At 44.0% G+C, this 27,292-nt stretch overlaps 1 protein-coding gene across 1 annotated transcript in view; it reads left to right on the top strand.

Moving 5' to 3' along the window:
- Positions 1–720: 720 nt before the first annotated feature.
- Positions 721–27,292, top strand: part of LOC138369032 (sodium/potassium/calcium exchanger 1-like) — a 35,650-nt gene continuing 9,078 nt past the window's right edge. Inside the window, exons 1-4 of the mRNA XM_069331919.1 lie at positions 721–829; positions 2,318–2,464; positions 3,959–4,114; positions 5,744–5,925. Of these exons, the coding sequence (XP_069188020.1) occupies positions 721–829; positions 2,318–2,464; positions 3,959–4,114; positions 5,744–5,925 (594 nt within the window). The remainder of the gene's footprint in view (positions 830–2,317; positions 2,465–3,958; positions 4,115–5,743; positions 5,926–27,292) is intronic.

Consider the following 27,292-nt stretch of genomic DNA (forward strand, 5'->3'; position numbering starts at 1 on the left):
TCTCTCGAACCTGGAGGCGGATTGCCCCCCTCGGCCGTGCTTGGAGGGAGCGTTGTTGTTCTTGTGGTAAAGAACTTTTTCTTCGTGGACACTTACCAGCGCGATCAAAATATCGCTGGCGTCAATGATGACATATATGAGATTTCCCTGTGAGTTTTTGGCCTGCTTCCACAGGGGCTCGGTGCATATTTTGTTGCTACATCTATAAATTGTCGACCTAATTTTGAAGGGGGGCTCCATCACACACTCCAGGGGGCCGTCAATCCCAACATTCTCGTTACGGAAATGACTTGTAAAAAACATGGCTACACCATTTTTTTGCGAGAACTCCTTACAATTTTCTAAATACGTTGAAACTTGCCGCAAAGAATCAATAACGGAGTTCCTATTAGCACAATTTTTTATATTTTTCGCCTAAACAATTTCTTGCTTTACGTGTGCCCGGAGTTTGTGTATATTGGTGTTGGGAGGAATGATGTATGTCACAATAGAGTTGGGATAGACAACTACTCCATTGTCCAGCTCTTGCAGCTGCTGCTGGAATTCGAAATAGTCGAAAAATGTCTTGTTTTCGATTCTTTGGTTTGTTCTGTTCCGGTTGTGTGCCGCCATCTTGTCTCCTTGCTGACAGTCCTGGCAAGATAAGAAATAATAGTCCTTGTACTGGTTTACTGAGCACCTATTTATATCTTAGATAAAAATATATTAGTTAAGGACACAATGAATAATAATAAAGGTATGGGAAGGGAACTAACAAGGGAAAACAAGGAATTATCAGGTGATGAAGGTAATACTGAAGGTGTTGAAGATAATACTGAAGGTGATGAAGGTAATACTGAAGGTGTTGAAGATAATACTGAAGGTGTTGAAGGTAATACTGAAGGTGTTGAAGATAATACTGAAGGTAATACTGAAGGTGCTGAAGGTAATACTGAAGGTGTTGAAGATAATACTGAAGGTGTTGAAGGTAATACTGAAGGTGTTGAAGGTAATACTGAAGGTGTTGAAGGTAATAATGAAGGTGTTGAAGGTAATACTGAAGGTAATACTGAAGGTGCTGAAGGTAATACTGAAGGTAATACTGAAGGTGTTGAAGATAATACTGAAGGTGATGAAGGTAATACTGAAGGTGTTGAAGATAATACTGAAGGTGTTGAAGGTAATACTGAAGGTGTTGAAGGTACTACTGAAGGTGTTGAAGATAATACTGAAGGTGTTGAAGGTACTACTGAAGGTGTTGAAGATAATACTGAAGGTGTTGAAGATAATACTGAAGGTGTTGAAGATAATACAGAAGGTGTTGAAGATAATACTGAAGGTGTTGAAGATAATACTGAAGGTGTTGAAGGTAATACTGAAGGTGTTGAAGATAATACTGAAGGTAATACTGAAGGTGATGAAGGTAATACTGAAGGTGTTGAAGATAATACTGAAGGTAATACAGAAGGTGTTGAAGATAATACTGAAGGTGCTGAAGGTAATACTAAAGGTGATGAAGGTAATACTGAAGGTGTTGAAGGTAATACTGAAGGTGTTGAAGATAATACTGAAGGTGTTGAAGATAATACTGAAGGTAATACTGAATGTGTTGAAGGTAATACTGAAGGTGCTGAAGGTAATACTGAAGGTGTTGAAGGTAATACTGAAGGTGTTGAAGGAAATAATGGTGTTGAAGGTAATACTGAAGGTGTTGAAGGTAATACTGAAGGTGCTGAAGGTAATACTGAAGGTGTTGAAGATAATACTGAAGGTGATGAAGGTAATACTGAAGGTGTTGAAGATAATACTGAAGGTGTTGAAGGTAATACTGAAGGTGTTGAAGGTAATACTGAAGGTGTTGAAGATAATACTGAAGGTGTTGAAGGTAATACTGAAGGTGTTGAAGGTAATACTGAAGGTGTTGAAGATAATACTGAAGGTGTTGAAGGTAATACTGAAGGTGTTGAAGGTAATACTGAAGGTGTTGAAGGTAATACTGAAGGTGTTGAAGATAATACTGAAGGTGTTGAAGGTAATACTGAAAGTGCTGAAGGTAATACTGAATGTGCTGAAGGTAATACTGAAGGTGATGAAGGTAATACTGAAGGTGTTGAAGGTAATACTGAAGGTGTTGAAGATAATACTGAAGGTGTTGAAGATAATACTGAAGGTGTTGAAGATAATACTGAAGGTGTTGAAGGTAATACTGAAGGTGTTGAAGGTAATACTGAAGATGTTGAAGGTAATACTGAAGGTGTTGAAGATAATACTGAGGGTGTTGAAGATAATACTGACGGTGTTGAAGGTAATACTGAAGGTAATACTGAAGGTGTTGAAGGTAATACTGAAGGTGCTGAAGGTAATACTGAAGGTGTTGAAGGAAATACTGAAGGTGTTGAAAGTAATACTGAAGATGTTGAAGGTAATACTGAAGGTGTTGAAGATAATACTGAGGGTGTTGAAGATAATACTGACGGTGTTGAAGGTAATACTGAAGGTGTTGAAGGTAATACTGAAGGTGTTGAAGGTAATACTGAAGGTGTTGAAGGTAATACTGAAGGAGTTGAAGGTAATACTGAAGGTAATACTGAAGGTGTTGAAGGTAATACTGAAGGTGTTGAAGGTAATACTGAAGGTAATACTGAAGGTGTTGAAGGTAATACTGAAGGTGTTGAAGGTAATACTGAAGGTGTTGAAGGTAATACTGAAGGTAATACTGAAGGTGTTGAAGGTAATACTGAAGGTGTTGAAGGTAATACTGAAGGTAATACTGAAGGTGTTGAAGGTAATACTGAAGGTGTTGAAGGTAATACTGAAGGTGTTGAAGGTAATACTGAAGGTAATACTGAAGGTGTTGAAGGTAATACTGAAGGTGTTGAAGGTAATACTGAAGGTGTTGAAGATAATACTGAAGGTGTTGAAGGTAATACTGAAGGTGTTGAAGATAATACTGAAGGTGTTGAAGGTAATACTGAAGGTGTTGAAGATAATACTGAAGGTGTTGAAGGTAATACTGAAGGTGTTGAAGATAATACTGAAGGTAATACTGAAGGTGATGAAGGTAATACTGAAGGTGTTGAAGATAATACTGAAGGTAATACAGAAGGTGTTGAAGATAATACTGAAGGTGCTGAAGGTAATACTAAAGGTGATGAAGGTAATACTGAAGGTGTTGAAGGTAATACTGAAGGTGTTGAAGATAATACTGAAGGTGTTGAAGATAATACTGAAGGTAATACTGAATGTGTTGAAGGTAATACTGAAGGTGCTGAAGGTAATACTGAAGGTGTTGAAGGTAATACTGAAGGTGTTGAAGGAAATAATGGTGTTGAAGGTAATACTGAAGGTGTTGAAGGTAATACTGAAGGTGCTGAAGGTAATACTGAAGGTGTTGAAGATAATACTGAAGGTGATGAAGGTAATACTGAAGGTGTTGAAGATAATACTGAAGGTGTTGAAGGTAATACTGAAGGTGTTGAAGGTAATACTGAAGGTGTTGAAGATAATACTGAAGGTGTTGAAGGTAATACTGAAGGTGTTGAAGGTAATACTGAAGGTGTTGAAGATAATACTGAAGGTGTTGAAGGTAATACTGAAGGTGTTGAAGGTAATACTGAAGGTGTTGAAGGTAATACTGAAGGTGTTGAAGATAATACTGAAGGTGTTGAAGGTAATACTGAAAGTGCTGAAGGTAATACTGAATGTGCTGAAGGTAATACTGAAGGTGATGAAGGTAATACTGAAGGTGTTGAAGGTAATACTGAAGGTGTTGAAGATAATACTGAAGGTGTTGAAGATAATACTGAAGGTGTTGAAGATAATACTGAAGGTGTTGAAGGTAATACTGAAGGTGTTGAAGGTAATACTGAAGATGTTGAAGGTAATACTGAAGGTGTTGAAGATAATACTGAGGGTGTTGAAGATAATACTGACGGTGTTGAAGGTAATACTGAAGGTAATACTGAAGGTAATACTGAAGGTGTTGAAGGTAATACTGAAGGTGCTGAAGGTAATACTGAAGGTGTTGAAGGAAATACTGAAGGTGTTGAAAGTAATACTGAAGATGTTGAAGGTAATACTGAAGGTGTTGAAGATAATACTGAGGGTGTTGAAGATAATACTGACGGTGTTGAAGGTAATACTGAAGGTGTTGAAGGTAATACTGAAGGTGTTGAAGGTAATACTGAAGGTGTTGAAGGTAATACTGAAGGAGTTGAAGGTAATACTGAAGGTGTTGAAGGTAATACTGAAGGTGTTGAAGGTAATACTGAAGGTAATACTGAAGGTGTTGAAGGTAATACTGAAGGTAATACTGAAGGTGTTGAAGGTAATACTGAAGGTGTTGAAGGTAATACTGAAGGTAATACTGAAGGTGTTGAAGGTAATACTGAAGGTGTTGAAGGTAATACTGAAGGTAATACTGAAGGTGTTGAAGGTAATACTGAAGGTAATACTGAAGGTGTTGAAGGTAATACTGAAGGTGTTGAAGGTAATACTGAAGGTAATACTGAAGGTGTTGAAGATAATACTGAAGGTGTTGAAGGTAATACTGAAGGTGTTGAAGGTAATACTGAAGGTAATACTGAAGGTGTTGAAGGTAATACTGAAGGTGTTGAAGGTAATACTGAAGGTGTTGAAGATAATACTGAAGGTGTTGAAGGTAATACTGAAGGTGTTGAAGATAATACTGAAGGTGTTGAAGGTAATACTGAAGGTGTTGAAGATAATACTGAAGGTGTTGAAGGTAATACTGAAGGTGTTGAAGATAATACTGAAGGTGTTGAAGGTAATACTGAAGGTGCTGAAGGTAATACTGAAGTTGTTGAAGGTAATACTGAAGGTGTTGAAGATAATACTGAAGGTAATACTGAAGGTGTTGAAGGTAATAATGAAGGTGTTGAAGGTAATACTGAAGGTATTGAAGATAATACTGAAGGTGTTGAAGATAATACTGAAGGTGTTGAAGGTAATACTGAAGGTGTTGAAGGTAATACTGAAGGTGTTGAAGGTAATACTGAAGGTGTTGAAGATAATACTGAAGGTGTTGAAGATAATACTGAAGGTGTTGAAGATAATACTGAAGGTGCTGAAGGTGTTGAAGGTAATACTGAAGGTGTTGAAGGTAATACTGAAGGTGTTGAAGGTAATACTGAAGGTGTTGAAGATAATACTGAAGGTGTTGAAGATAATATTGAAGGTGTTGAAGGTAATACTGAAGGTGTTGAAGGTAATACTGAAGGTAATACTGAAGGTGTTGAAGGTAATACTGAAGGTAATACTGAAGGTAATACTGAAGGTGTTGAAGGTAATACTGAAGGTGTTGAAGGTAATACTGAAGGTGTTGAAGGTAATACTGAAGGTGTTGAAGGTAATACTGAAGGTGTTGAAGATAATACTGAAGGTGTTGAAGGTAATACTGAAGGTGTTGAAGGTAATACTGAAGGTGTTGAAGGTAATACTGAAGGTAATACTGAAGGTGTTGTAGGTAATACTGAAGGTGATGAAGGTAATACTGAAGGTGTTGAAGGTAATACTGAAGGTGTTGAAGGTAGTACTGAAGGTGTTGAAGGTAATACTGAAGGTGTTGAAGGTAATACTGAAGGTGTTGAAGGTAATACTGAAGGTAATACTGAAGGTGTTGAAGGAAATACTGAAGGTGTTGAAGATAATACTGAAGGTGTTGAAGGTAATACTGAAGGTGTTGAAGATAATACTGAAGGTAATACTGAAGGTGTTGAAGGTAATACTGAAGGTAATACTGAAGGTGTTGAAGGTAATACCGAAGGTGATGAAGGTAATACTGAAGGTGTTGAAGGTAATACTGAATCTGTTGAAGATAATGCTGAAGGTGATACTGTAGACAATACTAGAGACAATACTGATTATATATTTAGTGTTGAGGATTTAGAACTATATTATGTGCTGAAGACCTGGAGGTCCAGGAAGGTGTGCTGGGAGGGCCAGCGAGGTCCTGGGGGGTCCTGGGAGGTGCTGGGAGGTGCTGGGGGGTCCAGAGAGGTCCTGCGAGGTCCAGGGAGGGGTGCGGAGAGGTGTTGGGAGGCCCAACGAAGTCCAGGGAGGTGCTTGTGGGGTCCGGCGAGGCGGCGAGGTCCGGCGGGAGGCAAACACAGTGGCCTCCTTACCAGAGCCTCAGATATTAACACCAATTAAAGCATCCAGCACTTCCACTAACACGATAACATCATTTATATTTGCCAACATCCAGGGTATAAAAACACGCAAATCCAACAAAGTTCATTTTATAGATGGTCTCCTTCATGAGGCAAATGCAGTGTTTGCAGCCCTAACGGAAACTCACACAAAGGACTACCTTGATGGTGAAATATGGATCCCAGAATACAATCTCTTCAGATGTGATAGGAAACACCGGCTTCAGGGTGGGGTCAGCCTCTACATCAAAGACACACTCATCTGTACTGAGCTGCTAAACACCTCAAATGATATGGTGGAAGTGCTGATAGTCAAAATAGAGATCCTAAATGTAGTTGTTGTCCTTGTATATAAGTCACCGGAGGCAAACCCTCAGCAGTTTAAAGACCAACTAATGAAAATAGAGCACTGCTTGGAAAACCTCACAAATCCAGCTCCGAACATCATCCTGCTTGGGGACTTCAACCTACGGCACCTGAAATGGAAGCACCTGGCTAATACAGTAATATCAGAAAGAATACCAGGAAGTAGCCTAAATGAGCAGGCACATGCAAATGACCTGCTACGGATGTGCGATAGGTTTGCCTTAAACCAGCAAATAGTAGAACCAACTAGGAAGGAGAACACGCTGGACCTCATTTTCACTAATAATGATGAGTTGATCGGGAACATAATGATTACAAATACCTGTTACTCAGATCACAACTTAATTGAGGTACTGACAACCATGGGGAATGGACCTCCAAAACCAGTCCAGATTCCCGGTGGAGGAGATTTCAGCCAATTCAACTTCAATAATAAACGGATAAACTGGGAGCAAATAAACCAGGACTTCACAGAAATAAACTGGGAAGAACAGCTAGGAAATGCAAACTTGAACCAGTGCCTGGAAAAAATAAGCTCAGTAGCACTAGAAATATGTTCAAACCGCATACCCCTAAGAAAAAAGAGAAAGAGATGCAGATTGGAACGGGAACGTCGTTCCTTATATAGGCGAAGAAAACGAATCGCGGAACAACTTGAGAGTCGCACCCTATCTCAAGAACGGCGAAGGTTAGGTAGAGAAATAGAAACAATTGAACTCAAGCTACAAGAATTATACAAAACCCAGGAGAGGCAAAGAGAGCAAAAGGCCATCAGTGAAATAGAGAGAAATCCGAAATATTTTTTCTCCTATGCAAAATCAAGATCAAAAACCACATCTAGTATCGGGCCCCTGCGAAAGGGAGATGGAACTTTCACAGATGACAACAAAGAAATGAGCGAGTTACTGAGGAAGCAGTACGACTCTGTTTTCAGTGAGCCATTAAATGCACTAAAGATTGATAACCCAAATGAATTTTTCATGGATATGATACCAACATCAAATCACATATCAGACGTCGCCCTATCCCCACTAGATTTTGAAGAAGCCATAAACAGTATGCCTATGCACTCTGCACCAGGCCCGGATTCTTGGAACTCCATATTCATCAAGAACTGTAAAAAACCACTATCGCAGGCCCTTCACATTCTGTGGAGACAAAGCCTAGATACTGGCGTTATCCCTGACATACTAAAAACAGCAGAGATAGCACCACTCCATAAAGGAGGAAATAAGGCAGAGGCAAAAAATTACAGACCGATAGCACTAACATCGCACATCATAAAAATTTTTGAGAGAGTGCTAAGAAGTAAGATCACAAAATACATGGAATCACAGCATCTCCATAACCCCGGACAACATGGTTTCAGAACAGGGCGCTCTTGCCTGTCGCAGTTGCTGGACCACTATGATATGGCATTAGATGCTATGGAAGACAAACAAAATGCTGATGTAATTTACACAGATTTCGCAAAAGCTTTTGATAAATGTGACCATGGTGTTATTGCACATAAAATGCGTTCAAAAGGAATTACCGGGAAAATAGGCAGATGGATCTACAATTTCCTGACTGACAGAACCCAATGTGTAATAGTCAACAAAATAAAATCCAGCCCATCAACCGTGAAGAGCTCAGTCCCCCAGGGTACTGTGCTTGCTCCAGTACTTTTTCTCATCCTCATATCGGACATAGACCAGAACACAACCTATAGCACTGTATCATCCTTTGCAGATGACACTAGGATTTTCATGAGAGTTGGCAACATAGAGGACACGGCAAACCTCCAATCAGATGTAGATCAGGTCTTTCTATGGGCTACAGAAAATAATATGGTATTCAACGAGGATAAGTTTCAGCTCATGCGCTACGGAAAAATTGAAAACATAAAAACAGGAACCACGTACAAAACGCAGGCAAATCATAACATAGAACGAAAAGGCAATGTAAAGGACCTGGGTGTACTCATGTCGGAAGACCTTACCTTTAAAGAACACAATAAAGTAGCCGTCACAACTGCAAGAAAAATGACAGGTTGGATAACAAGAACTTTTCACACTAGAGATGCTATACCGATGATGATACTTTTCAAAACGCTTGTGCTATCTAAAGTGGAGTACTGCTGCACAATGACAGCCCCTTTCAAAGCTGGAGAAATTGCTGACCTAGAGAGCGTGCAGAGATCCTTTACTGCTAGAATCCACTCAGTAAAACATATAAATTACTGGGACCGACTAAAGAGCCTAAATCTGTACTCCCTTGAGCGCAGGCGGGAGAGATACATAATAATTTACACGTGGAAAATAATTGAGGGGCTGGTCCCAAACCTGCACACAGAAATAACACCACATGAGACCAGAAGACATGGCAGGATGTGCAGAATACCCCCGTTGAAAAGCAGAGGTGCAACAGGTACTCTGAGAGAGAACTCTATCAACATCAGAGGCCCGAGACTGTTCAACACGCTTCCACTACACATAAGGGGCATAACTGGCAAACCCCTCACAGTGTTCAAGAGAGAACTGGATAAGCACCTCCAAAGGATACCTGATCAACCAGGCTGTGACTCATACGTCAGGCTGCGAGCAGCCGCGTCTAACAGCCTGGTTGATCAGTCCAGCAACCAGGAGGCCTGGTCGACGACCGGGCCGCGGGGACACTAAGCCCCGGAAGCACCTCAAGGTAGCCTCTAGGTAGCCTCCGGGGAGATGCTGGGAGGTGCTGGAAGATGCTGAAAGGTCCGGGAAGGTACTGGGAGGTCCGGGAAGGTGCTGAGAGATCCAGGGAGATGCTGTTTGGTCCGGAGAGGTACTGGGAGGTGCTGGGTGGTCCAGGAAGGTGCTGGGTGGTCCAGGAAGGTGCTGGGTGGTCCAGGGAGATGCCGGGAGGTCCAGGGAGGTGATTGGAGGTCCAGGAAGGTGCTGAGAGGTCCAGGGAGGGGCTAGGAGGTCCAGGAAGGTGCTGGGAGGTCCAGGGAGGTTCTGGAAGATCCAGGGAGGTGCTGGGAGGTCCAGGGAGGTACTGGGAGATCCAGGAAAGTGCTGGGAGATACAGGGAGGTGCTGGAAGGTGCTATGAGGTCCGGGGAGGTGCTGGGTGATCCAGGAAGATGCTGTGAGGTCACGGGAGGTGCTATGAGGTCCGGGGAGGTGCTGGGTGGTTCAGGGAGGTGCTGAGGGGATCCAGGGAGGTACAGGGGGAGTCCGGGTAGATGCTAGGAGGTCCTAGGAGGTCCAGGGAGGTGCTAGGAGGTCCGGGAGTTACTAGGAGGTGCTGCGAGGTCCGGGGAGGGGCTGACAGGTGCTGGAAGATGCTGAGAAGTCCAGGAAGGGACTGGAAGGTGCTGGGAGGTTAAGGAAGTTACTGGAAAGTGCTGGGAGGTCAGGAAGTTACTGGGAGCTGCTGGGAGGTCCGGGGAGGTGCTGAGAGGTGCTGGAAGATGTGGAGTGTCCGGAAAGGAACTGAGAGGTCCAGGGAGGTTCTGGGATGTCCAGGGAGGTGCTTTGAGGTCCGGGGAGGTGCTATGAGGTCCGGGGAGGTGCTGGGAGGCGTGCTGGAGGTGCTACGACACACCCCAACAGTGTTGGGTTGTTTCGTAGTCAACAGTGTTGGGTTCTGTCATAGCCAACAGTGTTGGGTTGTTTCGTAGTCAACAGTGTTGGGTTCTGTCATAGTCAACAGTGTTGGGTTGTGTCGTAGTCAACAGTGTTGGGTTGTGTAGTAGCCAACAGTGTTGGGTTGTGTAGTAGACAACAGTGTTGGGTTGTGTCGTAGCCAACAGTGTTGGGTTGTGTCGTAGCCAACAGTGCAGGGTTGTGTCGAAGTCAACAGTGTTGGGTTCTGTCATAGTCAACAGTGTTGGGTTGTGTCGTAGCCAACAGTGTTGGGTTGTGTCGTAGCCAACAGTGTTGGGTTGTGTCGTAGCCAACAGTGTTGGGTTGTGTCGTAGCCAACAGTGTTGGGTTGTGTCGTAGTCAACAGTGCTGGGTTGTGTCGTAGTCAACAGTGTTGGGTTGTGTCGTAGCCAACAGTGTAGGGTTGTGTCGTAGTCAACAGTGTTGGGTTGTGTCGTAGTCAAGAGTGTTGGGTTGTGTCATAGCCAACAGTGTTGGTATGTGTCGTAGCCAACAGTGTTGCTATGTGCCGTAGCCAACAGTGTTGGGTTGTGTCGTAGCCAACAGTGTTGGGTTGTGTCGTAGCCAACAGTGTTGGGTTGTGTCGTAGCCAACAGTGTTGGGTTGTGTCGTAGCCAACAGTGTTGGGTTGTGTCGTAGCCAACAGTGTTGGGTTGTGTCGTAGTCAACAGTGTTGGGTTTTTTCGTAGCCAACAGTGTGGGGCTGTGTCGTAGTCAACAGTGTTGGGTTGTGTCGTAGCCAACAGTGTTGGGTTGTGTCGTAGTCAACAGTGTTGGGTTGTGTCGTAGTCAACAGTGTTGGGTTGTGTCGTAGTCAACAGTGTTGGGTTGTGTCGTAGCCAACAGTGTTGGGTTGTGTCGTAGCCAACAGTGTTGGGTTGTGTCGTAGCCAACAGTGTTGGGTTGTGTCGTAGTCAACAGTGTTGGGTTGTGTCGTAGCCAACAGTGTTGGGTTGTGTCGTAGCCAACAGTGTTGGGTTGTGTCGTAGCCAACAGTGTTGGGTTGTGTCGTAGTCAACAGTGTTGGGTTGTGTCGTAGCCAACAGTGTTGGGTTGTGTCGTAGCCAACAGTGTTGGGTTGTGTCGTAGCCAACAGTGTTGGGTTGTGTCGTAGCCAACAGTGTTGGGTTGTGTCGTAGTCAACAGTGTTGGGTTGTGTCGTAGTCAACAGTGTAGGGTTGTGTCGTAGTCAACAGTGTTGGGTTGTGTCGTAGCCAACAGTGTAGGGTTGTGTCGTAGTCAGCAGTGTTGGGTTGTGTCGTAGTCAACAGTGTTGGGTTGTGTCGTAGCCAACAGTGTTGGGTTGTGGCATAGCCAACAGTGTTGGGTTGTGTCGTAGTCAGCAGTGTTGGGTTGTGTCGTAGTCAACAGTGTTGGGTTGTGTCGCAGCCAACAGTGTAGGGTTGTGTCGTATTCAACAGTGTTGGTATGTGTCGTAGTCAACAGTGTTGCTATGTGCCGTAGCCAACAGTCTAGGGTTGTGTCGTAGCCAACAGTGTTGGGTTGTGTTGTAGCCAACAGTGTTGGGTTGTGTCGTAGCCAACAGTGTAGGGTTGTGTCGTATTCAACAGTGTTGGTATGTGTCGTAGTCAACAGTGTTGGGTTGTGTCGTAGCCAACAGTCTAGGGTTGTGTCGTAACCAACAGTGTTGGGTTGTGTTGTAGCCAACAGTGTTGGGTTGTGTCGTAGCCAACAGTGTTGGGTTGTGTTGTAGCCAACTGTGTTGGGTTGTGTCGTAGTCAACAGTGTTGGTATGTGTTGTAGCCAACAGTGTTGGTATGTGTCGTAGTCAACAGTGTTGCTATGTGCCGTAGCCAACAGTCTAGGGTTGTGTCGTAGTCAACAGTGTTGGTATGTGTTGTAGCCAACAGTGTTGGGTTGTGTCGTAGTCAACAGTGTAGGGTTGTGTCGTAGCCAACAGTGTAGGGTTGTGTCGTAGCCAGCAGTGTTGGGTTGTGTCGTAGTCAACAGTGTAGGGTTGTGTCGTAGCCAACAGTGTTGGTATGTGTCGTAGCCAACAGTGTTGGGTTGTGTCGTAGCCAACAGTGTTGGGTTGTGGCGTAGCCAACAGTGTTGGGTTGTAGCGTAGCCAACAGTGTTGGGTTGTGGCGTAGCCAACAGTGTTGGGTTGTGGCGTAGCCAACAGTGTTGCGTTGCGTTGTAGTAAATAAATAAATAAATAAATGTTTATTCAGGTAAGGTACATACATACAAGAGATATTTACAAAAATTGATAGATTTATAGATAGAGCTAGTACATACAGTGCCTAAAGCCACTATTACGCAATGCGTTTCAGGCAGAAAAAACTTTAATGACTAAAACCTAAAACTAATTGAGTTTAAAGTGTAAAATGTGTTGAGAACAAATAAAAATAAAAATAGGAAAGGGGGGAACATGTTTGAAAAAGCAGCACAAATACAATTAGGTCGACAAACAGCGTTGTTTAAGAAAAACAGACATGGGTTGACAATAGAGGGGTAAGGTAGGTTACAGGGAATTTCTTAGGTAGTGCTTCGTTTTTATCTTAAATTGGTGGAGAGAGGTACAGTCTTTAACATGGTTGGGAAGGTCATTCCACATTCTGGGTCCCTTGATTTGTAGAGCATTTCTAGTTTGATTAAGTCGTACTCTTGGAATATCAAAACTGTATTTGCTTCTGGTGTGGTGCTCATAGGTTCCGTTACAACCTTCAATGAAGCTTTTGAGGTCAGGATTGGCATTACAGTTCAGCGTTTTATATATGTATAATACATATGAGAGAATGTGTAGTGACTTAATGTCCAACATATTCAGAGATTTGAGTAGGGGTACCGAGTGATGTCCGGGGCCAGAGTTAGATATTGTCCTAATAGCAGCTTTGTGTTGAGTAATTAGAGGACGTAAATGATTTTGGGTAGTAGAACCCCAAGCACAAATACCATAGTTGAGATATGGATAGATGAGGGAGTAATAGAGCGTCACCAGGGCAGGGCGGGGTACATAATATCTGATCTTAGAAAGAATGCCAACAGTTTTTGAAACTTTTTTTGATATATTAAAATGTGTCCCTGGAAATTCAGCTTCACGTCAATGAGAACGCCAAGGAATATGCCATCTATTTTGTTACAAATTTGGGTACTGTTTATTCTGAGATTTATTTGATTAGAGGATTTATTGCCAAACAGAATATAGAAAGTTTTGTCAATGTTAAGGGAGAGTTTGTTGGCAGTTAGCCAAAGATGGACTTTATTTAGCTCAGTATTTACTGTGGCATTTAGAGCAAGGGGGTCAGGATTGGAGTAAATGAAGGTTGTGTCGTCAGCAAATAGAATTGGTTTGAGGTGTTGGGAGGCATTTGGAAGGTCATTAATGTAGATGAGAAAGAGGAGAGGGCCAAGTATGCTGCCCTAAGGAACACCGATGTTGATGGGTAGCGTGGGAGAAATTGAATTATTCACAGAAACATACTGGAGCCTGTCAGTAAGGTAAGATTTGAGGTATTGTAGGGAGTGTCCTCTGACTCCATAATGATGTAATTTAAGAAGAAGGATTAGGTGGTTGACAGTGTCAAAAGCCTTACGCAGGTCCACAAATAACCCAACAGGAAACTCATTTTTATCAATATCAACAGTCAAACAGATTTAGTCAATAGTGTTGGTATCTGTCGTTGCCAACAAAGTTGGGTTGTGTCGTAGCCATCAGTGTTCGGTTGTATCGTAGTAAACAGTGTTGGGTTGTGTTGTAGTCAACAGTGTTGGGTTGTGTCGTAGTCAACAGTGTTGGTATCTGTCGTAGCCAACAGTGTTGGGTTGTGTCGTAGCCAACATTGTTGGGTTGTGTCGTAGCCAACAGTGTTGGGTTGTGTCGTAGCCAACAGTGTTGGGTTGTGTTGTAGCCAACAGTGTAGGGTTGTGTCGTAGCCAACAGTGTTGGGTTGTGTCGTAGCCAACAGTGTTCGGTTGTGTCGTAGTCAACAGTGTTGGGTTGTGTCGTATTCAACAGTGTTGGGTTGTGTCGTAGCCAACAGTGTTGGGTTGTGTCGTAGCCAACAGTGTTGGGTTGTGTCGTAGTCAACAGTGTTGGGTTGTGTCGTAGCCAACAATGTTGGGTTGTGTCGTAGTCAACAGTGTTGGGTTGTGTCGTAGTCAACAGTGTTGGGTTGTGTCGTAATCAACAGTGTTGGGTTGTGACGTAGCTAACAGTGTTGGGTTGTGTCGTAGCCAACAGTGTTGCTATGTGCCGTAGCCAACAGTGTTGGGTTGTGTCGTAGCCAACAGTGTTGGGTTGTGTCGTAGCCAACAGTGTTGGGTTGTGTCGTAGTCAACAGTGTTGGGTTGTGTCGTAGCCAACAGTGTTGGGTTGTGTCGTAGCCAACAGTGTTGGGTTGTGTCGTAGTCAACAGTGTTGGGTTTTTTCGTAGCCAACAGTGTAGGGTTGTGTCGTAGTCAACAGTGTTGGGTTGTGTCGTAGCCAACAGTGTTGGGTTGTGTCGTAGTCAACAGTGTAGGGTTGTGTCGTAGTCAACAGTGTTGGGTTGTGTCGTAGTCAACAGTGTTGGGTTGTGTCGTAGCCAACAGTGTTGGGTTGTGTCGTAGCCAACAGTGTTGGGTTGTGTCGTAGCCAACAGTGTTGGGTTGTGTCGTAGTCAACAGTGTTGGGTTGTGTCGTAGCCAACAGTGTTGGGTTGTGTCGTAGCCAACAGTGTTGGGTTGTGTCGTAGCCAACAGTGTTGGGTTGTGTCGTAGTCAACAGTGTTGGGTTGTGTCGTAGCCAACAGTGTTGGGTTGTGTCGTAGCCAACAGTGTTGGGTTGTGTCGTAGCCAACAGTGTTGGGTTGTGTCGTAGCCAACAGTGTTGGGTTGTGTCGTAGTCAACAGTGTTGGGTTGTGTCGTAGCCAACAGTGTAGGGTTGTGTCGTAGTCAACAGTGTTGGGTTGTGTCGTAGCCAACAGTGTAGGGTTGTGTCGTTGTCAGCAGTGTTGGGTTGTGTCGTAGTCAACAGTGTTGGGTTGTGTCGTAGCCAACAGTGTTGGGTTGTGGCATAGCCAACAGTGTTGGGTTGTGTCGTAGTCAGCAGTGTTGGGTTGTGTCGTAGTCAACAGTGTTGGGTTGTGTCGTAGCTAACAGTGTAGGGTTGTGTCGTATTCAACAGTGTTGGTATGTGTCGTAGTCAACAGTGTTGGGTTGTGTCGTAGCCAACAGTCTAGGGTTGTGTCGTAACCAACAGTGTTGGGTTGTGTTGTAGCCAACAGTGTTGGGTTGTGTCGTAGCCAACAGTGTAGGGTTGTGTCGTATTCAACAGTGTTGGTATGTGTCGTAGTCAACAGTGTTGGGTTGTGTCGTAGCCAACAGTCTAGGGTTGTGTCGTAACCAACAGTGTTGGGTTGTGTTGTAGCCAACAGTGTTGGGTTGTGTCGTAGCCAACAGTGTTGGGTTGTGTTGTAGCCAACTGTGTTGGGTTGTGTCGTAGTCAACAGTGTTGGTATGTGTTGTAGCCAACAGTGTTGGTATGTGTCGTAGTCAACAGTGTTGCTATGTGCCGTAGCCAACAGTCTAGGGTTGTGTCGTAGTCAACAGTGTTGGTATGTGTTGTAGCCAACAGTGATGGGTTGTGGCGTAGTCAACAGTGTAGGGTTGTGTCGTAGCCAACAGTGTAGGGTTGTGTCGTAGCCAGCAGTGTTGGGTTGTGTCGTAATCAACAGTGTAGGGTTGTGTCGTAGCCAACAGTGTTTGTGTGTGTCGTAGCCAACAGTGTTGGGTTGTGTCGTAGCCAACAGTGTTGGGTTGTGGCGTAGCCAACAGTGTTGGGTTGTAGCGTAGCCAACAGTGTTGGGTTGTGGCGTAGCCAACAGTGTTGGGTTGTGGCGTAGCCAACAGTGTTGCGTTGCGTTGTAGTAAATAAATAAATAAATAAATGTTTATTCAGGTAAGGTACATACATACAAGAGATATTTACAAAAATTGATAGATTTATAGATAGAGCTAGTACATACAGTGCCTAAAGCCACTATTACGCAATGCGTTTCAGGCAGAAAAAACTTTAATGACTAAAACCTAAAACTAATTGAGTTTAAAGTGTAAAATGTGTTGAGAACAAATAAAAATAAAAATAGGAAAGGGGGGAACATGTTTGAAAAAGCAGCACAAATACAATTAGGTCGACAAACAGCGTTGTTTAAGAAAAACAGACATGGGTTGACAATAGAGGGGTAAGGTAGGTTACAGGGAATTTATTAGGTAGTGCTTCGTTTTTATCTTAAATTGGTGGAGAGAGGTACAGTCTTTAACATGGTTGGGAAGGTCATTCCACATTCTGGGTCCCTTGATTTGTAGAGCATTTCTAGTTTGATTAAGTCGTACTCTTGGAATATCAAAACTGTATTTGCTTCTGGTGTGGTGCTCATAGGTTCCGTTACAACCTTCAATGAAGCTTTTGAGGTCAGGATTGGCATTACAGTTCAGCGTTTTATATATGTATAATACATATGAGAGAATTTGTAGTGACTTAATGTCCAACATATTCAGAGATTTGAGTAGGGGTACCGAGTGATGTCCGGGGCCAAAGTTGGATATTGTCCTAATAGCAGCTTTGTGTTGAGTAATTAGAGGACATAAATGATTTTGGGTAGTAGAACCCCAAGCACAAATACCATAGTTGAGATATGGATAGATGAGGGAGTAATAGAGCGTCACCAGGGCAGGGCGGGGTACATAATATCTGATCTTAGAAAGAATGCCAACAGTTTTTGAAACTTTTTTTGATATATTAAAATGTGTCCCTGGAAATTCAGCTTCACGTCAATGAGAACGCCAAGGAATATGCCATCTATTTTGTTACAAATTTGGGTACTGTTTATTCTGAGATTTATTTGATTAGAGGATTTATTGCCAAACAGAATATAGAAAGTTTTGTCAATGTTAAGGGAGAGTTTGTTGGCAGTTAGCCAAAGATGGACTTTATTTAGCTCAGTATTTACTGTGGCATTTAGAGCAAGGGGGTCAGGATTGGAGTAAATGAAGGTTGTGTCGTCAGCAAATAGAATTGGTTTGAGGTGTTGGGAGGCATTTGGAAGGTCATTAATGTAGATGAGAAAGAGGAGAGGGCCAAGTATGCTGCCCTAAGGAACACCGATGTTGATGGGTAGCGTGGGAGAAATTGAATTATTCACAGAAACATACTGGAGCCTGTCAGTAAGGTAAGATTTGAGGTATTGTAGGGAGTGTCCTCTGACTCCATAATGATGTAATTTAAGAAGAAGGATTAGGTGGTTGACAGTGTCAAAAGCCTTACGCAGGTCCACAAATAACCCAACAGGAAACTCATTTTTATCAATATCAACAGTCAAACAGATTTAGTCAATAGTGTTGGTATCTGTCGTTGCCAACAAAGTTGGGTTGTGTCGTAGCCATCAGTGTTCGGTTGTATCGTAGTAAACAGTGTTGGGTTGTGTTGTAGTCAACAGTGTTGGGTTGTGTCGTAGTCAACAGTGTTGGTATCTGTCGTAGCCAACAGTGTTGGGTTGTGTCGTAGCCAACATTGTTGGGTTGTGTCGTAGCCAACAGTGTTGGGTTGTGTCGTAGCCAACAGTGTTGGGTTGTGTTGTAGCCAACAGTGTAGGGTTGTGTCGTAGCCAACAGTGTTGGGTTGTGTCGTAGCCAACAGTGTTCGGTTGTGTCGTAGTCAACAGTGTTGGGTTGTGTCGTATTCAACAGTGTTGGGTTGTGTCGTAGCCAACAGTGTTGGGTTGTGTCGTAGCCAACAGTGTTGGGTTGTGTCGTAGTCAACAGTGTTGGGTTGTGTCGTAGCCAACAGTGTTGGGTTGTGTCGTAGTCAACAGTGTTGGGTTGTGTCGTAGTCAACAGTGTTGGGTTGTGTCGTAATCAACAGTGTTGGGTTGTGACGTAGCTAACAGTGTTGGGTTGTGTCGTAGCCAACAGTGTTGCTATGTGCCGTAGCCAACAGTGTTGGTATGTGTTGTAGCCAACAGTGTTGGGTTGTGTCGTAGACAACAGTGTTGGGTTGTGTCGTAGTCAACAGTGTTGGGTTGTGTCGTAGCCAACAGTGTTGGGTTGTGTCGTAGCCAACAGTGTTGGGTTGTGTCGTAGTCAACAGTGTTTGGTATGTGTCGTAGTCAACAGTGTTGCTATGTGCCGTAGCCAACAGTCTAGGGTTGTGTCGTAGTCAACAGTGTTGGGTTGTGTCGTAGTCAACAGTGTTGGGTTGTGTCGGAGCCAACAGTGTTGGGTTGTGTCGTAGTCAGCAGTGTTGGGTTGTGTCGTAGTCAACAGTGTAGGGTTGTGTCGTAGCCAACAGTGTTGGGTTGTGGCATAGCCAACAGTGTTGGGTTGTGTCGTAGTCAGCAGTGTTGGGTTGTGTCGTAGTCAACAGTGTTGGGTTGTGTCGTAGCCAACAGTGTAGGGTTGTGTCGTATTCAACAGTGTTGGTATGTGTCGTAGTCAACAGTGTTGCTATGTGCCGTAGCCAACAGTCTAGGGTTGTGTCGTAGCCAACAGTGTTGGGTTGTGTTGTAGCCAACAGTGTTGGGTTGTGTCGTAGCCAACAGTGTAGGGTTGTGTCGTATTCAATAGTGTTGGTATGTGTCGTAGTCAACAGTGTTGGGTTGTGTCGTAGCCAACAGTCTAGGGTTGTGTGGTAGCCAACAGTGTTGGGTTGTGTTGTAGCCAACAGTGTTGGGTTGTGTCCTAGCCAACCGTGTTGGGTTGTGTTGTAGCCAACTGTGTTTGGTTGTGTCGTAGTCAACAGTGTTGGTATGTGTTGTAGCCAACAGTGTTGGTATGTGTCGTAGTCAACAGTGTTGCTATGTGCCGTAGCCAACAGTCTAGGGTTGTGTCGTAGTCAACAGTGTTGGTATGTGTTGTAGCCAACAGTGTTGGGTTGTGTCGTAGTCAACAGTGTAGGGTTGTGTCGTAGCCAACAGTGTTGGGTTGTGTCGTAGCCAACAGTGTTGGGTTGTGTCGTAGCCAACAGTGTTGGGTTGTGTCGTAGCCAACAGTGTTGGGTTGTGTCGTAGCCAACAGTGTTGGGTTGTGTCGTAGCCAACAGTGTTGGGTTGTCTCGTAGCCAACATTGTTGGGTTGTGTCGTAGCCAACAGTGTTGGGTTGTGTCGTAGCCAACAGTGTTGGGTTGTGTCGTAGCCAACAGTGTTGGGTTGTGTCGTAGCCAAAGTGTTGGGTTGTGTCGTAGCCAACAGTGTTGGGTTGTGTCGTAGCCAACAGTGTTGGGTTGTGTCGTAGCCAACAGTGTTGGGTTGTGTCGTAGCCAACAGTGTTGGGGTTGAGTCGTAGCCAACAGTGTTGGGTTGTGTCGTAGCCAACAGTGTTGGGTTGTGTCGTAGCCAACAGTGTTGGGTTGTGTCGTAGCCAACAGTGTTGGGTTGTGTCGTAGCCAACAGTGTTGGGTTGTGTCGTAGCCAACAGTGTTGGGTAGTGTCGTAGCCAACAGTGATGGGTTGTGTCGTAGCCAAAAGTGTTGGGTTGTGTCGTAGTCAACAGTGTTGGGTTGTGTCGTAGCCAACAGTGTTGGGTTGTGTCGTAGCCAACAGTGTTGTGTTCGTAGCCAACAGTGTTGGGTTGTGTCGTAGCCAACAGTGTTGGGTTGTGTCGTAGCCAACAGTGTTGGGTTGTGTCGTAGCCAACAGTGTTGGGTTGTGTCGTAGCCAACAGTGTTGGGTTGTGTCGTAGCCAACAGTGTTGGGTTGTGTCGTACCGTTTTTGTGTTAGCCAACAGTGTTGGGTTGTGTCGTAGCCAACAGTGTTGGGTTGTGTCGTAGCCAACAGTGTTGGGTTGTGTCGTAGCCAACAGTGTTGGGTTGTGTCGTAGCCAACAGTGTTGGGTTGTGTCGTAGCCAACAGTGTTGGGTTGTGTCGTAGCCAACAGTGTTGGGTTGTGTCGTAGCCAACAGTGTTGGGTTGTGTCGTAGCCAACAGTGTTGGGTTGTGTCGTAGCCAACAGTGTTGGGTTGTGTCGTAGCCAACAGTGTTGGGTTGTGTCGTAGCCAACAGTGTTGGGTTGTGTCGTAGCCAACAGTGTTGGGTTGTGTCGTAGCCAACAGTGTAGGGTTGTGTCGTAGCCAACAGTGTTGGGTTGTGTCGTAGCCAACAGTGTTGGGTTGTGTCGTAGCCAACAGTGTTGGGTTGTGTCGTAGCCAACAGTGTTGGGTTGTGTCGTAGCCAACAGTGTTGGGTTGTGTCGTAGCCAACAGTGTTGGGTTGTGTCGTAGCCAACAGTGTTGGGTTGTGTCGTAGCCAACAGTGTTGGGTTGTGTCGTAGCCAACAGTGTTGGGTTGTGTCGTAGCCAACAGTGTTGGGTTGTGTCGTAGCCAACAGTGTTGGGTTGTGTCGTAGCCAACAGTGTTGGGTTGTGTCGTAGCAACAGTGTGGGTTGTGTCGTAGTCAACAGTGTTGGGTTGTGTCGTAGCCAACAGTGTTGGGTTGTGGCAGTAGTCCAACAGTGTTGGGTTGTGTCGTAGTCAGCAGTGTTGGGTTGTGTCGTAGTCAACAGTGTTGGGTTGTGTCGTAGCCAACAGTGTAGGGTTGTGTCGTAGTCAACAGTGTTGGGTATGTGTCGTAGTCAACAGTGTTGGCTATGTGTCGTAGCCAACAGTCTAGGGTTGTGTCGTAGCCAACAGTGTTGGGTTGTGTTGTAGCCAACAGTGTTGGATTGTGTCGTAGCCAACAGTGTAGGGTTGTGTCGTATTCAACAGTGTTGGTATGTGTCGTAGTCAACAGTGTTGGGTTGTGTCGTAGCCAACAGTGTTGGGTTGTGTGGTAGCCAACAGTGTTGGGTTGTGTTGTAGCCAACAGTGTTGGGTTGTGTCGTAGCCAACAGTGTTGGGTTGTGTTGTAGCCAACGGTGTTTGGTTGTGTCGTAGTCAACAGTGTTGGTATGTGTTGTAGCCAACAGTGTTGGTATGTGTCGTAGTCAACAGTGTTGCTATGTGCCGTAGCCAACAGTCTAGGGTTGTGTCGTAGTCAACAGTGTTGGTATGTGTTGTAGCCAACAGTGTTGGGTTGTGTCGTAGTCAACAGTGTAGGGTTGTGTCGTAGCCAACAGTGTTGGGTTGTGTCGTAGCCAACATTGTTGGGTTGTGTCGTAGCCAACAGTGTTGGGTTGTGTCGTAGCCAACAGTGTTGGGTTGTGTCGTAGCCAACAGTGTTGGGTTGTGTCGTAGCCAACAGTGATGGGTTGTGTCGTAGCCAACAGTGTTGGGATGTGTCGTAGTCAACAGTGTTGGGTTGTGTCGTAGCCAACAGTGTTGGGTTGTGTCGTAGTCAACAGTGTTGGGTTGTGTCGTAGCCAACAGTGTTGGGTTGTATCGTAGTCAACAGTGTTGGGTTGTGTCGTAGCCAACAGTGTTGGTATGTGTCGTAGCCAACAGTGTTGCTATGTGCCGTAGCCAACAGTGTTGGGTTGTGTCGTAGCCAACAGTGTTGGGTTGTGTCGTAGCCAACAGTGTTGGGTTGTGTCGTAGCCAACAGTGTTGGGTTGTGTCGTAGCCAAAAGTGTTGGGTTGTGTCGTAGCCAACAGTGTTGGGTTGTGTCGTAGCCAACAGTGTTGGGTTGTGTCGTAGCCAACAGTGTTGGGTTGTGTCGTAGCCAACAGTGTTGGGTTGTGTCGTAGTCAACAGTGTTGGGTTGTGTCGTAGCCAACAGTGTTGGGTTGTGTCGTAGCCAACAGTGTTTGGTTGTGTCGTAGTAAACAGTGTTGGGTTGTGTCGTAGCCAACAGTGTAGGGTTGTGTCGTAGCCAACAGTGTTGGGTTGTGTCGTAGCCAACAGTGTTGGGTTGTGTCGTAGCCAACAGTGTTTGGTTGTGTCGTAGTCAACAGTGTTGGGTTGTGTCGTAGCCAACAGTGTTAGGTTGTGTCGTAGCCAACAGTGTTGGGTTGTGTCGTAGCCAACAGTGTTGGGTTGTGTCGTAGCCAACAGTGTTGGGTTGTGTCGTAGTCAACAGTGTTGGGTTGTGTCGTAGCCAACAGTGTAGTGTTGTGTCGTAGTCAACAGTGTTGAGTTGTGTCGTAGCCAACAGTGTAGGGTTGTGTCGTAGTCAGCAGTGTTGGGTTGTGTCGTAGTCAACAGTGTTGGGTTGTGTCGTAGCCAACAGTGTTGGGTTGTGGCATAGCCAACAGTGTTGGGTTGTGTCGTAGTGAGCAGTGTTGGGTTGTGTCGTAGTCAACAGTGTTGGGTTGTGTCGTAGCCAACAGTGTAGGGTTGTGTCGTAGCCAACAGTGTTGGTATGTGTCGTAGTCAACAGTGTTGGTATGTGTTGTAGCCAACAGTGTTGGGTTGTGTCGTATTCAACAGTGTTGGTATGTGTTGTAGCCAACAGTGTTGGTATGTGTTGTAGCCAACAGTGTTGGTATGTGTTGTAGCCAACAGTGTTGGTATGTGTCGTAGTCAACAGTGTTGGTATGTGTTGTAGCCAACAGTGTTGGTATGTGTTGTAGCCAACAGTGTTGGGTTGTGTCGTAGTCAACAGTGTTGGTATGTGTCGTAGTCAACAGTGTTGCTATGTGCCGTAGCCAACAGTCTAGGGTTGTGTCGTAGTCAACAGTGTTGGTATGTGTTGTAGCCAACAGTGTTGGGTTGTGTCGTAGTCAACAGTGTAGGGTTGTGTCGTAGCCAACAGTGTAGGGTTGTGTCGTAGCCAGCAGTGTTGGGTTGTGTCGTAGTCAACAGTGTAGGGTTGTGTCGTAGCCAACAGTGTTGGTATGTGTCGTAGCCAACAGTGTTGGGTTGTGTCGTAGCCAACAGTGTTGGGTTGTGTCGTAGCCAACAGTGTTGGGTTGTGGCGTAGCCAACAGTGTTGGGTTGTGGCGTAGCCAACAGTGTTGGGTTGTGTCGTAGCCAACAGTGTTGGGTTGTGGCGTAGCCAACAGTGTTGCGTTGCGTTGTAGTAAATAAATAAATAAATAAATGTTTATTCAGGTAAGGTACATACATACAAGAGATATTTACAAAAATTGATAGATTTATAGATAGAGCTAGTACATACAGTGCCTAAAGCCACTATTACGCAATGCGTTTCGGGCAGAAAAAACTTTAATGACTAAAACCTAAAACTAATTGAGTTTAAAGTGTAAAATGTGTTGAGAACAAATAAAAATAAAAATAAGAAAGGGGGGAACATGTTTGAAAAAGCAGCACAAATACAATTAGGTCGACAAACAGCGTTGTTTAAGAAAAACAGACATGGGTTGACAGTAGAGGGGTAAGGTAGGTTACAGGGAATTTATTAGGTAGTGCTTCGTTTTTATCTTAAATTGGTGGAGAGAAGTACAGTCTTTAACATGATTGGGAAGGTCATTCCACATTCTGGGTCCCTTGATTTGTAGAGCATTTCTAGTTTGATTAAGTCGTACTCTTGGAATATCAAAACTGTATTTGCTTCTGGTGTGGTGCTCATGGGTTCCGTTACAACCTTCAATGAAGCTTTTGAGGTCAGGATTGGCATTACAGTTCAGCGTTTTATATATGTATAATACACATGAGAGAATGTGTAGTGACTTAATGTCCAACATATTCAGAGATTTGAGTAGGGGTACCGAGTGATGTCTGGGGCCAGAGTTGGATATTGTCCTAATAGCAGCTTTGTGTTGAGTAATTAGAGGACATAAATGATTTTGGGAAGTAGAACCCCAAGCACAAATACCATAGTTGAGATATGGATAGATGAGGGAGTAATAGAGCGTCACCAGGGCAGGGCGGGGTACATAATATCTGATCTTAGAAAGAATGCCAACAGTTTTTGAAACTTTTTTTGATATATTAAAATATGTCCCTGGAAATTCAGCTTCTCGTCAATGTGAACGGCAAGGAATATGCCATCTATTTTGTTTCAAATTTGGGTACTGTTTATTCTGAGATTTATTTGATTAGAGGATTTATTGCCAAACAGAATATAGAAAGTTTTGTCAATGTTAAGGGAGAGTTTGTTGGCAGTTAGCCAAAGATGGACTTTATTTAGCTCAGTATTTACTGTGGCATTTAGAGCAAGGGGGTCAGGACTGGAGTACATGAAGGTTGTGTCGTCAGCAAATAGAATTGGTTTGAGGTGTTGGGAGGCATTTGGAAGGTCATTAATGTAGATGAGAAAGAGGAGAGGGCCAAGTATGCTGCCCTAAGGAACACCGATGTTGATGGGTAGCGTGGGAGAAATTGAATTATTCACAGAAACATACTGGAGCCTGTCAGTAAGGTAAGATTTGAGGTATTGTAGGAAGTGTCCTCTGACTCCATAATGATGTAATTTAAGAAGAAGGTTTAGGTGGTTGACAGTGTCAAAAGCCTTACGCAGGTCCACAAATAAACCAACAGGAAACTCATTTTTATCAATATCAACAGTCAAACAGATTTAGTCAATAGTGTTGGTATCTGTCGTTGCCAACAGTGTTGGGTTGTGTCGTAGCCAACAGTGTTCGGTTGTATCGTAGTCAACAGTGTTGGGTTGTGTCGTAGTCAACAGTGTTGGGTTGTGTCGTAGTCAACAGTGTTGGTATCTGTCGTAGCCAACAGTGTTGGGTTGTGTCGTAGCCAACAGTGTTGGGTTGTGTTGTAGCCAACAGTGTAGGGTTGTGTCGTAGCCAACAGTGTTGGGTTGTGTCGTAGCCAACAGTGTTGGGTTGTGTCGTAGCCAACAGTGTTGGGTTGTGTCGTAGCCAACAGTGTTGGGTTGTGTCGTAGCCAACAGTGTTGGGTTGTGTCGTAGCCAACATTGTTGGGTTGTGTCGTAGCCAACAGTGTTGGGTTGTGTCGTAGCCAACAGTGTAGGGTTGTGTCGTAGCCAACAGTGTAGGGTTGTGTCGTAGCCAACAGTGTTGGGTTGTGTCGTAGCCAACAGTGTTGGGTTGTGTCGTAGCCAACAGTGTTGGGTTGTGTCGTAGCCAACAGTGTTGGGTTGTGTCGTAGCCAACAGTGTTGGGTTGTGTCGTAGCCAACAGTGTTGGGTTGTGTCGTAGCCAACAGTGTTGGGTTGTGTCGTAGCCAACAGTGTTGGGTTGTGTCGTAGCCAACAGTGTTGGGTTGTGTCGTAGCCAACATTGTTGGGTTGTGTCGTAGCCAACAGTGTTGGGTTGTGTCGTAGCCAACAGTGTAGGGTTGTGTCGTAGCCAACAGTGTAGGGTTGTGTCGTAGCCAACAGTGTTGGGTTGTGTCGTAGCCAACAGTGTTGGGTTGTGTCGTAGCCAACAGTGTTGGGTTGTGTCGTAGCCAACAGTGTTGGGTTGTGTCGTAGCCAACAGTGTTGGGTTGTGTCGTATTCAACAGTGTTGGGTTGTGTCGTAGCCACAATCAACCTTCAGTGCATGACAGTGTCAAGTCACCACTGGGCGGTAAAGCTGCACAATTATTCACTGTTGGCTGTTATTCACTAACAATCACCATGAGTCATATCCTGTATTTCCTGTCTTGTTCCTCCTTACTAAGCATATGTCATGGTCGTGTGTGGTCCACTCCCTAACATGCATACAATTATTATTTGATATTATTGTATGTATATATTATTATTTTAATATTTTAATTCCATTCGCTGTTCGTTGTTCAATTCGTTGTTCCATTCGCTCGGATGCGAATGGAACAACGTTCCATTCGCATCCGAGCAGGTTTTTAAATACATTCTCTATAGATGTCACGTCTGTGACGGTAAAAAAAGACATGCTTTTCTGAAAAACTGTGTTTTTCATGTAAGGGAAATCTTCTAAACCTTTTTACCGATTGCTTTGAAATTTTGACACAACGTTGCATTCGAATAGGCGTGTCTTTTTATATATATACTATATACATGCCTCACCTGTGATAGGAAAAAACATGCATTTTTTTTAAAAACAGCGCCATCTGTTGGACGTAAGAAAAACACACTCTGTAATCTCCGAAAGTTCTTCACCAATTGGTTTGAAATTTTGACACAACGTTGCATTCGAATAGGCGCATCTTTTTATATACCTACCTATATATATATATATTGCGTTGGAATTCAGCTGTGTTGTTTACCAGACCGTTCATTTCGTGAGAATAGTTTCTTTTATATTTTTTCATATTTTCATTTCATTTTTAACTGTTTTTCTTATATTTCAGTTATGGGAACATCAGATCACTTGATGTTCCCAATTTTCTGAAGGGAACATCAGACCATTTGGGAAGGCTTCGGACGAGGGGAGTGGGGCATGGTGGGGATGACGAGGGGACGGAAATGAGAGATGGTGGGGAGGACGAAGGGACAAGGGAGGGGGAAATGGTGGGGAAGGAAGAGAGGACGGGGGAGTTTGGGATGATGGGGACGAGGGGATGGGGGAAAGGAGAATGGTAGGGAGGACAAAGGGACGGGGGAGTGGGGAAAGGTTGGGAGGCCGAGGAGACGGGTGAGGGGAAAATGGTGGGGAGGACTGGGAGACAGGGAAGGTTGTTGTGGCTCAGCAACGCACGTGTTGCTGAGCCACAGCAACGCGTGGCCGGGTACTGCTAGTATGTATATATATATATATATATATATATATAGTCCTCCCCACCATTTTCCTCCTTACTAAGCATATGTCATGGTCGTGTGTGGTCCACTCCCTAACATGCATACAATTATTATTTGATATTATTGTATGTATATATTATTATTTTAATATTTTAATTCCATTCGCTGTTCGTTGTTCAATTCGTTGTTCCATTCGCTCGGATGCGAATGGAACAACGTTCCATTCGCATCCGAGCAGGTTTTTAAATACATATATATATATATATATATATATATATATATATATATATATATATGTATATATATATATATATATATATATATATATATATATATATATATATATATATATATATATATATATATATATATATATATATGTCGTACCTAATAGCCAGAACGCACTTCTCAGCCTATTATGCAAGGCCCGATTTGCCTAATAAGCCAAGTTTTCATGAATTAATTGTTTTTTGACTACCTAACCTACCTATCCTAACCTAACCTAACTTTTTCGGCTACCTAACCTAACCTAACCTATAGAGATAGGTTAGGTTAGGTTAGGTAGGGTTGGTTAGGTTCGTTCATATATCTACGTTAATTTTACCTCCAATAAAAAAAATTGACCTCATACATAATGAAATGGATAGCTTTATCATTTCACAAGAAAAAAATTTGAGAAAACAT

This window comes from Procambarus clarkii, chromosome 3 (assembly GCF_040958095.1).
Source record: "Procambarus clarkii isolate CNS0578487 chromosome 3, FALCON_Pclarkii_2.0, whole genome shotgun sequence".
Lineage (NCBI taxonomy): Eukaryota > Metazoa > Arthropoda > Malacostraca > Decapoda > Cambaridae > Procambarus > Procambarus clarkii.